This window comes from Felis catus, chromosome B3, assembly GCF_018350175.1.
Source record: "Felis catus isolate Fca126 chromosome B3, F.catus_Fca126_mat1.0, whole genome shotgun sequence".
Taxonomy (NCBI): Eukaryota; Metazoa; Chordata; class Mammalia; order Carnivora; family Felidae; genus Felis; species Felis catus.
Window position 1 is genome coordinate 39722022 of NC_058373.1, and position 14755 is coordinate 39736776.

The 14755-nt window shown below is 52.9% G+C and overlaps 1 protein-coding gene across 4 annotated transcripts in view; it reads left to right on the plus strand.

Moving 5' to 3' along the window:
* The first annotated feature begins 211 nt into the window (after nt 1-211).
* The window catches only part of IGDCC4 (immunoglobulin superfamily DCC subclass member 4), a 40315-nt gene continuing 25771 nt past the window's right edge, over nt 212-14755 (plus strand). For all 4 annotated transcript variants that reach the window (XM_023255185.2, XM_023255187.2, XM_023255188.2 and 1 more), the window contains exons 1-3: nt 212-352; nt 9330-9674; nt 10346-10487. In XM_023255185.2, coding sequence (XP_023110953.2) covers nt 283-352; nt 9330-9674; nt 10346-10487 — 557 coding nt within the window. In that variant the 5' untranslated portion in view covers nt 212-282. The remainder of the gene's footprint in view (nt 353-9329; nt 9675-10345; nt 10488-14755) is intronic.

Below are 14755 nucleotides of genomic sequence, written 5' to 3' on the forward strand. Positions count from 1 at the left end.
GAGCGCGGGGCCGGGGTCCCCGGCGGGCCCTGCGGCCGCACTCGCCGGGCGCCCCCGCCCCGGCTGTTCGCCCAAGATGGCGATGGAGGGGCGGGCGAGGCGGCGGCAGCCCGGGCCCCCGCGCCGGCCCCCGCTCGGGCCCGGGCCCCCGAGGCCGCGCCCCCGCCCGCGGCGCCGCGCCTCCCCGGGCCACTGACGCCCGGCGCGCCCTCCCCCGGCGGCGGCGGCCGAGGCGCGGGGAGGCGGTGGCGGCGGCGGCGGCGGCGGCCCGAGCCGGGCCCCATGGCGCGGGGGGACGCTGGCCGCGGCGGCGGGCTCGTCGCGCTGACCTTCTGCCTGCTGGCCGCGCGCGGTAAGGGCGGGCGCCGCGGCAGTGGCGGGAGCGGCTGCGGCGTGTCGGTGCGCCCGCGCCCTGGGCTGCGCCTGGCCGTGGGGCTGGCGTGCGTCCCGGGTCCCGAGCGAGTGCGGGGCCGCAGGGCGCGGGCGGCCCGTCCCGGTGCCCGTGATGCCTGTGCTTGGGGGGCTGCGGGCTGCGGCCGGGGGGGCGTCTGCGGCACGGACTTGGCCGCAGGGGGTGTGTGTCCTTGCTTTGCGGAGTCTGGAGTGTGTGAGTGTGAGTGTGTGAGTGTGAGGGTGTGCGCGCGCGCGTTCAGAGGGTGGGGACGGGGGGCTTCTGCGGGCGTACGTGTCCGCAGTGCGTGTCACAGTCGCGGCGTGGCATCGCGGGGCCGCGGCTGCGGCGTTGGTGGCTTGCGCCGGGCGGGCTCTCCTTGCCCGCGCGTGTCGTGGGTTGAGAGTGTGTGAAAGAGGGGTGTTGGGGGTGTGTATCTGCACCTCCATTTGTGTCCAGATTGTGTGTAATTGTGTTTACGGGGCTGAGCTAATATTTGGCCTTGGCTTTTGGGGAGTGTCCTTGCCCGTGGTGGGGGGGACAGGGCAGGCGATTCCGGACTGAGCGAGGACAGAGGTGATAAAACACTCAACTTTGCCCAGTGGGTGTGGTCCCTGGGGCTGGTTGGGGCGGTGTGGGGGGGTGGGGGGACAGTTAGCGTTGCTCCCCCAACCCGTGGCTCGGAGTGGACGGGGGGAGGGGGGGCAGGAAACCAGTTGCTTTCGTGGACTTGTCCAACACTCGCTCTCGTGATGGGACGCGTGTCACTCCTGCCCCACCCACCAGGGGCAGGTCAGGGAAGCGTTGACCAGGTCAACAAGGCCTCCTCCAGCCACCCCCCCCCCCCACCACTTCAGTGCGGGGTGGGGGTGGGGGTAAGGGTCAGAGTTGTCCACACTGGAGAAAGGGCTGGGGCTGGGGTGACGGAATCCCAGTGCTCTGTGCCTAGGGCTCCTTCTTCCACCCTAGTCCTCTTGCTTTCCGTGTTGTGTGCGTTTGGGGGACGGCCCAGGGGGAAGGTAGGTGGCAGAGCTGGGGAGGGGGATGGGCTGCCCGCTTTGTTCGCCTAGTTCTTGCCTTCCCTGGCGAGGGGGGAGCTGAGGATGTGTCCGGGGCGAGTCGGGGAGGGACTTAGAGGTGGGGGTGGGGAGGGGGATTTCTCTCCAGCTGCTTCGGCTTTCCAGTGAGACTCAGCCAGGCCACGTGGGAGGGAGGCTGGGACGGCGGAGGGAGGCAGGGACCGCGGAGGAACCTTGGTCTGGCCGGCCCCAGGCCCATCTCCAGGAAACCCAAACAGCGGGTGGGAAAGTGCCCGGAAAAGCTCGGACCCCTTCTCTCCCCACAAAGACACGCCCCTCTCCAGCCCTGGCTCGGAACCCGGGATTGTCAGGTGAAGGGGGCGGGGAAGTGCGGGAGAGGCCTCCGTCCTCCGGGAGCCCAGGGGATTAAGGAATAGTTGTGCCGACTCTCTTCCAAGAGCTCCAGGAACCGGCTCTGGGTCACCCAGCAAAGCGGGATGAGGGCTGGGAGCTGCGCTCGATCGTTACGGTGTATCTGTGGGGCCTCCTGCAAGGGGTTCAGTTTGCCTGGGAGACCTGGCCTCTCCCTGCTCTTGAGTGCACAAGGCTGGGGCAGGGCCCCAGCTGGGGCTCCCTTGGCAGCAGTGTGCATGGCCAAAACAACGAGGCTACTGGCCCTCAGTCCCAAACCCTTTGAGTGTGCAAAGCTTAACAGGCCTAGGGACACTCCTGTAGGGTTCTGACTAGCCACCCTGATCTGGACCGAGGTCATTCATTCATTCATTCATTCAACAAATATTTACTGAGCACCCTTTTTTGACTAGCATGTGCTTGGTGCCTAGAATATGGGAAATAAAGGAGGCAGACCTGGTCCCTGGTGCCGAGCTTGCTGTCTGGTGGAGGGAGACTGACATGATAGGTAGTCTGGAAAGGTCAGGAAAAGCTTCCTCCAGGAAGTGATGAATAATAGAGCTCCATGCAGAGGGTCAGTTAGCCCTGTAAAAGGAGAGTGGTGACGGGCAAAGTTTTCCAGAGTGAACTGCCCATGTAAGTGCTCAGAGTGACTTCGTTTAGGACACTGAATGAAGCTAAGCCTGGCAGGAGAGGAGAGCACAGGGATGAGAATGGGGCAGGATGGAGTTGGATGGGCGGGAGGGGGGGAGGGGGGGTTGGTACCACAAGTGTCAAGAGAGAAGGCTGAAGATGGGGGCTGGGCCCAGCTCCTGAAGGACTTTATAAGTCCCACCAAGGTTCCTGGCCCGAGAGCCTGCCTGAGCCCTTGGCAAGTTTTAAAATCAGCTTTGCATCAGCTCCCGCAGCCAGTGTGGAGAATCGGTCGGTGGGGCGGTCGGTGGGGCGGGACTGGAAGCAGGAAGCTCCAGCTTCTTGGGAGGCTGTTGTAGTAATCCAGAAGAGAGGATGGAGGCAACCGGCGTAGTGGCAGTTGGTGTGGCCAGGCTTCTAGAGATATTTAGAAAGTAGAATTAGTAGGATCTGAAGATAGATTGAGTTTGCAGGGGGTGAGGGAGAGGGAAGTAAAAAAATAACAGATGCTTCAGCAACCTCAACATGGCAGAGCGAAGGGGCTGGTGTCCCCCAACACGGCTCCAGTCAAGGATTGGAACTGGGGAGACTTGTAGGAATGGGGCTTCTGTCTGGGGGTGGTGGGAGAATGCTGAGTGCAAGAAGTGGGGCTCTCCCTTCCACCCAATCAAAATTTGGGGAGTGGGGATGCCACAGGTCAGTAATAAGAAGGCTCCAAGAACCTGAGAGCTGCTTTCTCTGCCCCATCTCTTTCTCAGCCCGGAGACACAGAGGTCCACCTCCCTTCCATCGGGGTGGCCCTCTCTGGCCCCATATCGAGGTTAGGAACGAGGTCAAACAAGTTCCTCCTAATAGTGAGTTTTCTCCAGAATTTCTCCATACCTTCATCGGTCCTTTATGAACTTTCATGGTCCTTTATGAACGTATCATGAATTGATACGTTATGTGTAAAATAGCAGTTCCTTTCTTTTCTTCTAAAGGTACCTCTTTCATGTTAAGCTATCTCACAAGTAGAGTGAATGGCAGCACTGAAGGGAATTTAGAAGTAATTTTAGCATGAACCCATTTTCCAGACGAGAAAGCTGAGTGACTTCCCAAAGCTGCATGGATAGGGACTGAGCTGGGGCTGGAACTAGTCTCCTGGCTCTTGGAGCCACATTTTCCCTGGATTTGGTACACACATACCCAAGTTCAGTTTCTCTGCACCCCCTCCCCCTCACATGAGAAGTTACCCACTTTGGGCTTGACCTCCCTCAGTTGGTGTGTCTGAGTCTGGGCTCTGGAATTCACCCTTCTCCATTCATCCCTACCCGCTGCCTCCTGTTTGGCCTCCACTGTTTCTGAGGTACCGCAACCAGACTTGACACAGAATTCCAGATGCAGAACAGATGTCATTGCCAGGTGGGCTTTGGGGCTCCCAGCCCCCTGGAGTGTGCGGAGAGGGGAGGAGTAAGAGCAGCTCTGATGGGGGAGGACTCCAGCCCTAGCCTGGTTGGAGGAGGGTGATGGGAGCTGGGGTTGGGAGGAAAATCAAAGAGCTAATGTTCTGGCCCTGACATGCAGAGAAATAGAATCTAGCTGGGCTGTTGGCTACCTCACTGCTGAGGCTGACGCTGAGGCATCCTCTGGATTTGAGGCGCTTTGGAGTCATTGAGGTCAGGGAAGCAGAGGCTCAGTAAGCTCTCTTTCAGGTGCAGACCTGAGTATGTAAGCTGGTGCAGAGCCAAGACTTCTGGATGGTTCCCATAAGAGACTTACTAGCTTGTCACATAGTCTGGAGGAGAGAGTTCCAGCAAGTGATCAGAGCACACAGGGAGAGAAAGGCGGGCACAGGAGAAATATTTTTAATCATATGAGCCATACAGCAGGAGAACGGGTAAGGTAGTGAGCTCCCCAGTGATTGTAATGTTTAAGTACAGAGTTTCTTTCAGTGTGAGTTTGCTTTTCTGTCTCTGTGCTTTTTAAGCATTTTGTTAAGTGTCTACTAGATGCCACATAGGCAGTTTTCCACATACATTATTCACGTCATGTCCAGACTTTAAAGGAGTTCCTATAATTTTTATAGATAAGGAAAGTGAAGCTTAGAACAGCATGATGGGGCTGTGTCTCCACATGTCCCCTTGTCTGTTCAAGGAATATTTATTGAGCACCTAGTATGTACCAGGCACTGTTTCAGGTACCAGGGATCTAGAAAGCTGCCGAGGACATGATTCTGAGCTTATTGCCTCGTTGGGGAGAAAGAAAGTAAAAACTCTAGAGTGATAACTGCAATGACCAAGGTGCTCAGGATCCTATGGGGCAGAAAAGAGGCAACAACATCAGAACCAGGGATAGCATGGCTGTCGTAAGGAGAGGGAGCAGCAGGAACAACATATGGAATAGCAGTGTGCTTTCAGAGAGCTGAAAGCGTTTTGATGGGGATAGAGGGTCACAGGGAACGGGAGGGAGGCAGGAGCTGACTGTGGCTTTACTGTCAGGTCCACTGAGGCCGGGCCTCTCAGGATCACAGATGAAGGGAACTGTGTGCCCATCCTTGTGTCCCAGGCCACTGTCCCAAGCTCTCCTTTCAGCTGTTGGTGGGAGGGGTTTAGTGTGTTTGTAAGGGAAGCCGCCAAGGTGGGGGTGGGGGGGGGGGTGGGGAAGGAAGTTTCTGGAAGACACTGACTTGGGTCTCCTAGGAAAAGACATAACGGCATCATGGAGAACCGGCCCCACACTGAACACAAGATGTAAATCTGTTGGGCCCTGAAATTCAAAAGTGACAAGGCATTGATGTTTGTGGCAAGTTCTTGGCTTCATGGAGGAGACATCTAGGCTGGGTTTCCCTCCCCCACCCTCTGGCCCCTTTCCTGAGAGTTCACGGGGAAATGGAACCCTAGCTCACACCTGGCCCCCACTAACCGCACAAAACAGCATTGAGCTGGCTCTGAGACTCGGAAGCGAATCTCCTTTTTGTCTGGGTTCTAATTGGCCTCATAAAATCTAATTTATCCTGCAAGTGGGTAAAATAACCTGTTAGAAGAAGGAGATCGAGAGATGACCTCAGGGTTCCCAAGCATAGGAGCTCCGTGTCTCTGGTAGGGTCTCACCAAGGAAGCTGAGGAGAAGGAATTGTGGCAGAGGAGCCCCCATCGAGGCACAAAGCTGGTGGGCAGCAAGCGCCCACTGTGTCTGCCCCAGTCCTGAGAGGGATAGCTGAGAAAGACTCATGGGAAGGGCTTTGGGGGTCAGCCATGACAGTGGCTGGGGGTGGCAGGAAAGGGGTGGCCAAGAAGCCACCGGACAAACAAGGTCCACTCCTCAGAGCATCGCTTTTATGAAGTGATTTGGTGGTGTAGGGACCAAGTTTATGTGAAAAGAAGCATTGCTATGTAATGGAGCAGAATGCAAAATTCACCACAGGTTTAAAACTCAAAACATTTGGGGGCAGTCAGCAAGCCTCCTGAGCGTGCTGTCCTCTGCTTCTGGCAGAATTTTGGCGAACATGAGAAAAGTGGAGACTCTTCCTTTTCAGGCTGGGGAAACTGAGGCTGGAAGGAGTAAAAGTAGTGGGCCCAAGGTCATGTAACAAATGGCCCAGGACCTTGACTCCGGACCAAGGCTTGTCCCCACCCCCCCTCCCTACCCAACACCCTGTTGTCCGTCTAGGCGAGAGGAAGGATGGGTAAGGGACCCGCAAGCGGCTATGTGATGTAAAGCATAAAAAGCTTCTGTCCGAGGAGGCAGGGCCAGCTTCATGGATGGCTGGCGCCTGAGCTGAACCCCTGGGGATGCATGTCCTGGGCACAGAAATTGGGTTGGGCACTGAGGCAGAGAGAACCCTCATATTCAAAGGCAACTGTCTCTTCAGTGCTGGGTTCATCCCCCAAAGGTCAAAGGACATTTCCCCTACTGTCTTCCGGAGAGATGAGACACCCCCACCCCTCCACCTTTCTGGGCCTCAGCTTCCCCACTTATAAAATGAGGCATCTCAAGCTTCAAAGACATTTCCACCAACCTGGGCCAGGGTGGGCTGGTTCCCTCCTCATCTACATCCCTGTTGGTTTCCCTGTTCTACCTTGCTGGGTGCTTGGCTCCTCAGAGGTGGCGAAGCCAGACATCTGCTGATCCATGAATATTCAGGAAGGGAATCGGAGCCTCCTCTGGGCTCCCCAGCCAGCCACCGGCCTCTCTGGCTGCCGTCCTGCCCGCCAGAGCCCAGGCTGCTGACATACCCAGCAGCTGCTCAGGCCCCAACTGTTCACATTGTTTGTTCAGCGCGGCAGGGGATTTTCCAGGCCCCGGACGTGCTTTGGGGGGCGGGGAGGCTGCCGCAGGGCTCAGGGATTCGTGTCATGTGGGGCTTTTCTCCCTTGAAACTCAAACTGACTGCTCAGCGGCTGGAACCCGGCAATTGGAAGCCACTGGGCTGAGAGCCCGGGCTTGTCTTCCCCCTACCCTATGTTTGAATCATAGAATCTAGGGCTTTAGAGGTAGAAGGGACTGGCTGTTAAGAACTGTAATTAACATTTGTGTAGTTTTTTTTTTTTTAAAGTAACATCTTTCATTTAAAAAAAAAAAAACCACGCAAACATTTATACAGTTTATAAAGAGCCTGTAAAGAATGAGCTCCCATTCCTTGATTGATGCGCCGACACCCATCATCTTGTTTACTCCTCACAGGCTTGGTCATATGGGCTTCATTTTACAGATCTGGAAACTAAGGCCCAGAGAGGTTAAGGGGTTTGTCACACAGCTGGTAGGCAGAGCAGCAAGCAAGACTGAAAACTACATCTTTGGCCCCAAGGTCAAATGCTCTTTCCACCACAGCAAATAGCCCAAAGTGATGTGAAGGCCAGTCTGGTTTCTCCAGTCTGGATGGAAACCGGGTGAGGACAAGGGCTGCCTGTCCCTGCGCTCACTAGTGATGCTGAGGCTGGTTGTGCAGTTGGAGGTGCCAGCAGAGCCTTTCTGATGAATTAAGAAAGGCAGAGCCCCGGGGGCGTCTCCCTCTCTCTCTGCCCCTCCCCCACTCATGCTCTGTCTCTCTTGCTCTCAAAAAATGAATAAACATTTAAAAAATTAAAAAAAAAAAAAAAAAAAAGGCAGAGGCCCTGTTCAGGCCCCATTGGTGTCAGAGCCCTGGCTTCTGCCCTGGCCTCCTTACTCAGCCAGTTGGGACTTGTCTTTGCCCCTCAGTCCTATTTTGCTCTGGGAGTGATGGGAAGAGAGCCTGGAGACAGACAGGGGTTCTAAGTATGGACATCTATATGTCCAGGTTATGACAAGTACGGCAGAAACTGGGGCACATATGTTCAGGTGTGGAAGGTTGTGTCTACGGCCTGTATGTGTGCCCAAATGGTGTTCTATATGTTCAGGAATAGGTTTATCCACGTATGACTCTTCACTGAATAATCCTAAAATCTTAGAATCTCAGACATCGCCTGCTAGCTACGTTTGAGTAAATTAAAGTCCAGAAGAAGTGACTGGCCCGAGGCCACACAGCTAGACTGTGACAGACCCAGGTCTAGAACTTGAGGGTTGCCTGATTCCCAAGCCATTTGGCTTTCTGCATGCCCTCATGTGGCTATCAGCCCAGACCTGCTCTGTACTAAGTATGTGCCATCGTACTCATCTTTGTCCTCGGTACATTCTCAGATGTGCCGTTGTGCCTGTAAGCAAAGTGTCAGGCCTGAGGATAAGAAGGGACCTTGGGTCATTGAGCTTGTATGGGACGGGGAGGTAGCAGGTCGACCTTCTGGTCAACACAACTGGGAAAACCAAGCATTTCTCTATGAATAACTATTACTGGGCCTTGTTGAAATGGTAGTTAAGATGATAAACATTGGCCTTTGTGTATTTTTGCCTTGACCCTGGGATGACATTCCCCTCCCCCAATTCCCCCCTAGTCCTCCCTTTGTGGCAGGGGCCGTGTTGGAGCTACAGGCTCTTCTGGGGCTCCTGGGGATGGGCTGTGGCTTGCTGCATGACCTAGGGGAACTGAGCTGTAGGGAGGAGTGCTTAGCCTCTCCTGTCACTGGGACAGAAGTGGGTTGGGTGATAGCGGTCAAGATGATCTGTAAGGTTCCAGGGAGGAGTGACATTTCCTAGGGCCAGTTCTGTGCCAGGCCAGGCACTGTGTTCCTTTTCCACACCTTGTCTCACTTAATGCTCCCAACAGCCCTATGAGGAAGGGGTTACTGTGTACTTTTTTTATTGAGATAAAATCCACATAGCACAGATTTCACCGTCTAGAGTGTACAAGTCAGTGGTCTTTCTGATGTTCACAGGTTTGCACGACCATCACCACTGGGTAATACCAGAACATTCTCATCACCCAAAAAAAGAAACATCATATCCTTTTGCCATGGTTCCTCATTCTTCCCTCTCCTTAGCCCCTGGCAGCCATTCATCTACTTTCTGTCTTTGTGGATTTGCCCATTCTGGACATTTCCTAGAAATGAGATTGTATAATATGTAGCATTTTTGCGACTGGCTTCTTTCACTTAGCAGAAAGTTTTTAAAGTTCATCCAGGTAGCAGATAGCGGTACTCTCATTTCTTTTGATGGCTGAGGAATATATTTAGCCACTCATCAGGTGCTGGGCATTTGGGTTGTTTCTCCTTTTCACCTATTATGAAGAATGTTGCTGTGAACTGTGTTTTTTGGCTGATGAAGAAATTGAGCAGCCAGGGAAGGTGGGCGCGGAGAAGGGCGGCAGACTGCCCAAGATCACAGGTGATGGGGCGGAGCCAAGGATCTGGATGCAGATCTCTCCATGGGACCTCTTCTTCCACGAGCTGCCCCAGCCCCTGGGCAGGTGACCGAGGATCTGGAGGCTGTGGAATGCGGGAGGACCCACACTAACAGCCCTGGTCCTTGCCCTCTCTGTGCAGGTGAACTGCCGTGGCCCCCGGAGACAACAGTGGAGCTGAGTTGTGGGGCAGGGCCACTGCAAGTGATCCTGGGCCCAGAGCAAGCTGCAGTGCTGGACTGCGGTCTGGGGGCTTCCGGACCCCCCACCAGCATCACGTGGAGCAAGGATGGAGGCTCTCTGCCTGAGCACGACCACCTGCGCCTGCTACCAAATGGCTCCTTATGGCTGTCTCAGCCGCTAGCACCTGATAGCAGTGAGGAGGCGGGCCCTGGGAACTCAGAGCTCATTGAGGGCAACTATTCCTGCCTGGCCCATGGCCCCCTTGGAGCGGTGGCCAGCCAGGCCGCAGTGGTCAAGCTCGCCAGTAAGTGCCTGCAACCGGGGGCTGAACTGAGACCCGGGAGGCCTGGGGTGCGGGAAGTGTGGTCCCCATTAGCTCCTTGCACAAAGGCCTATCCCTTGAGCTCACTCCACTTTCCTCTACTCAGTAGGTCCTTTCCTGGTGTGGCTGCCTCCCCCCCCCCCCCCCCCCCCCGCCTTTCCTTCCTCCTTTTCTTTCCCTTTGAGTTTGAGAGTCTAGAGTTGTGCTCTCCTCCAGGAAGCCCTTCAGAAAGGCTTGTGAGAGTGGGGGGCACTGGAGCAGGTGGAGTACCTGGACAAGCCCCATCATCCAGCCCGGGTGGGGGGCGGTTCTCAAGAGACACAAGATCACTGTGAAGAAATTTTAGGCCAGAAGAAATGTGCATCTTACTGCAGTCTGGCCATGATGGTGATGTTAGGGGTTGGGGGGCAGTGCTTTGCGCTTCATTCTGACACGGCATCTGACCAGTGGTCTCCGCTTCTTACCCCCCGGCTGCCTCTTCAACTGTGTCTCTGTTGGCTGGCATTTGCTCTGCTTGTGTTTCTGTCACCTTGTACTTCTCTGTCTCTCTGTGTGTGCATGTGCGTGCCTGTGTGTGTTTCACTGTCTGTGCCCCCTGTCTTTTCCGGGCTCCTCTCCTGTCTCTGCCCACGCGTCTCTGTCCTCACCCCCAGCACTCGCAGGCTTCTCTCTGCACCCGGAGTCTCAGGTGGTGGAGGAGAACGGGACTGCTCGGTTTGAATGCCACATTGAAGGGCTGCCAGCACCTGTCATTACTTGGGAGAAGGACCAAGGGCCGGTGCCCGAGGAGCCTCGGTGAGTGTCCTATGGGGAGTGGGCGGTGGGTAGGCCAGAGAGGGCTCTGGGATGTGCTCAGGAACTGGGATTCTTACAGCCACAGTGGCTCCATTTGCCTAAACTGGTTTAGGGGCCAACCACTGCCTGACTCTCAGCTCACATCCGGTCCCCGAGAGAAGTTGGGCAGAGTTTTTACTCCTTGAAAAGAATGCCACCCACTAAGCTACGGAGCTTGGGTATGGCGTAGTGATAGAGCCCTTCAGAGCATATCTAGCCCAAGCACTTGCCTTACTGAAGAGGAGATTGAGGGCCACAGAGGAGCAGAGGCTGGTCCTGAGACTTGATCGCTACTGTGGCCTCCTGGCTAGGCCCAGATGTACATGCAGCACGAGCAGAGAGCACGAGGCTCATTTGCTTCTGTGGACTCTGAGTTGGTCTCATGACACGGTTGTCACCCCATGGATTCTTACATCTTTGGAAATGCAGCTCCAAGGCCTTTCCCAGTCACCCTACGGTCCTCTGCCTACATCTCTCTAGCTGTAGTTACCAGCTCGCTTTCTCCTTCTCTCCTGGTGGAGGTGGGGCTCCTTGGCCTCAGAAACACTGGTTTCCAGGTCTCTCTGCCCTGGGACTAATCTGTCTTGAGTGTTGAGTTGTCCCAGCTGCTCTGACTTTTGTTCACATCTAGGTAAGGGGTACAGGTATAGGAGAAACTTCCATTTGGTAGAAGGGCCACAGGGCATATTCCTGCAACAGAAGTGAGGGAGGAAGAAGGGCAGGAGGTCAAGCTGCTGATTCAGGTGGTTGCTTAGCCTGTTCCTCCTCACAGAGGCCCTTCGCACTCAGCTTCATTCTCCCCACCCATGAAATTAAAAGAAAAAAACAAATGAAAGAGATTAGATCATCGTTCTTTGTAAAACAATAGTCACTAAAGGTGCTTCTCGAAAAAAAGTATTCTGTGGTCAAATAAGGCCGGAAAAACTACCCACAAATCCCCTTCTTGGAGCTGGCAAGGCTCTGACAAGTCCTGTATGGAAAATCCGTTAAACTTGTTGAACCAAGCACTTCATAGTCTCCTCGGCCCACAGCCCCTCTTGCAGCAACCCTGTTAACATCCCGTGAATGAGCATTCTAGGGAGTGACCTTGGAAATGCTGACCTGGCCTTTCTAGGGCTGACGTTTTAACTTCTGTGGCTTCCAAAATGTGGGCCCCTTGCTGCTTTTGGTCGGTGCTTCCTGAGAGTTGCTGGGCAAGAACCAAGTGAGGGCCTACTCTTGACAGCCACCAGAGAGTAGGAGAGAGTAGAGAAGTCTCCCCCTGTAAAAAGGCACAACAGGTCCCCATTTAATGAGAGCTGTGTTTTCTTACTTAATTCTTCCCATCATCCTTCAAGGTAGATGTTTCTTATTTTCCATATTTTCCTCTACTTACTTTTAGTTTATATTCCTAGAAGATGCGTTTTTCATGTTCATGTAAGCAAAAAAGAAGAAACCCTTATCATCCATAGAAAGCCTCTGTTAGTTTTGATGTCTGTCCTCTGGAATTTTCCCCTATGTGTTTAGAAATACCCTCTTTTATTTAAAAAAAATTTTTTTTTCAACATTTTTTATTTATTTTTGGGACAAAGAGAGACAGAGCATGAATGGGGGAGGGGCAGAGAGAGAGGGAGACACAGAATCAGAAACAGGCTCCAGGCTCTGAGCCATCAGCCCAGAGCCTGACGCGGGGCTCGAACTCCCGGACCGCGAGATCGTGACCTGGCTGAAGTCGGACGCTTAACCGACTGCGCCACCCAGGCGCCCCTAGAAATACCCTCTTTTAAAATGTGGATTATACTGTACATACTGGGGTTTTTTGTTTGTTTGTTTTAAGTAAACTCTACCCAACGTGGGGGTCAAACTCATAACCCCAAGATCAAGAGTTGCGTGCTCTACCTACTGACCCAGCCAGGCCCCCCCATACTGGGATTTTTTGCTCAATCACCTTTTTTTCCAAAACAAAAATAGAATTATAGCGAAACTTTTACTTTTTTTAAATTTAACACATCACGAACATCCTCCCAGGTCTATACATATGGCTACGGCAGATAGTATTATTTGGATTGTTAAACAAGAGACCTAAGGATCAGAGACAGAAGTAACTTGGCCCAGGGGCACCTGGGTGGCTCATTTGGTTAAGCGTCCAACTTTGGCTCAGGTCATGATCTCGTGGCTCGTGAGTTTGAGCCCCGGAGCCTGGAGCCTGCTTTGGATTCTGTGTCTCCCTCACTCTCTCTTACCCTCTCCTGCTTTTGCTCTCTCTTTCAAAAATAAATAAACATTTTAAAAAAAGAAGAAGTAACTTGGCCCAGGTCACACAGCTAGTACACAGAGTGTGGGATGCTAGAGACTTGGCATGAATGACACACAAGCCGCCTGTGATTTGGTGGTTGGGGTGGGGAGGCTGCGGGGTCTGAAGAAGTTCATGCTACAGATGGGCTTAAAGGTCAGGTGGTCCAACTGTGGCTCCGAGCAGAGAAGTTACTTTCCCAAAGTTTCTCAGCAAATAGTAGGGCTCCCTTGCCTCCCAGCATCCAGTCCGGGCATCATCCTATGAAGCCGCAGGCCTCTTCTAGGAGTATGGAGCTGTCAGTTCCTGGGCCCTGGGAGTGTTTGCCCCCAAGTTCTCTGAAAAGTGATCCTCATCTATAAATAAGCCAGGCTCACATGTCCCAGCACATTGTGTAGGGGGAATAAAGAAATGTCTAAAACAGCAACTTGATTGTGCCCAAGGTATGTATTTTTACACATGCCCAGATATAGCACATGTACAAATATGCTATTCATAAACTCAGCCCAGGGTGTGAAGGAGCCCGTATGCCTCGGTGTAGGGTGTGCGCGTGTGCAGTGAATCAACACACTCTGTCAAGGTATGTGTACATATGTTTGGAACTGATGGTGAAGACTAGACCCTGAGGCAATTCCCTGGTACTTATACTAATTTCTAACAATAAGGGATCATTTTCCTTCCACGGGAACCAGTAATCAATGAGAGCAATGTTTCCCAAATCCCAGGCTTTCACAAACCCCCCTTATAATTTTGGCCATCCCTAAACCATTTATTCAATCGCGTACTCAATACATGTCTTTAAACCAACCCTCTTTTGTAACTTTAACACGAATTGAAAAGGAGCATTATTTCCCCGCAGTAAAAAGGAAAACCAGCAACACTTAACATAAATAGAAGGTAGCCATAAAAATAAATACATAACCACTGGAATAAAAAATGTGTGTCTGTGTCTGGAGCCACATGAAATAATTTTGTTATCACCACTCACACGTGAAAAACATGGCACCGCCTGGTTAAGCATCCGATTTCAGCTCAGGTCATGATCTTGAAGTTCACAAGTTCAAGCCCCGTGTCGGGCTCTGTGCTCTGAGCTCAGAGCCCGGAGCCTGCTTCAGATTCTGTGTGTGTGTGTGTGTGTGTGTGTGTGTGTGTGTGTGTGTGCCCCTCCTCTGCTCACACTCTGTCTCTCTCTCAAAAATAAACATTTAAATACACAAATAAATAAAACATGACACTAATGGGCCTCAATACCTTAGGATCCCTAGTCCAGTCTCCTGCCCTACCCATCTCCCAGTGCCCAGGGTGTCTGTCAACCTCAAGTGACCCTTGGCCAGTGTCCCTTTTCTCTAGGTGGATCTCTGAAGAGCTCAGGGTCGGGGCTCCTTGGCCCTTATGAAATTCAGAGCAGCTATGTCATTTCTACTATGTTCTTTTTGTTGTTGTTAAGTAATCTCTACATCCAAGTGGGGCTCCAACTCATGACCCGGAGATCAAGAGTCCCATGCTCTACCGACTAAGCCACCCAGGTGTCCCTCTACTGTATTTTTAAATCCCTGGTTCCAAGTAGCCTTTTGGAGGTGGGGCAGCAGGCTGAAGCTCAGGCTTGGAAAGAGAATGATCCTTTCCTTTTGGAGAGAGGTTGCTTTTCATTCTGTAAGTAGCTATTTTTATTTGAAATTTGAATTGATTTTAAAATAATAAAACATAAAGGGACACCTGGGTGGCTCAAGCAGTTAAGCGTCTGATTTCGGCACAAGTCATGATCTCACTGTTTGTGAGTTCTAGCGCCACATCGGACTTGGCTGTCAGCGCGGAGCCTGCTTTGGATCCTCTGTCCCCCTCTCTCTCTGCCCCTCCCCCACTGTTTTCTTTCTGTCTCTCCGTCTCTCAAAATAAATAAATAAACTTAAAAAAATAAAATGAAATAATAAAACATACCAATTTAATGGAAAAAAGT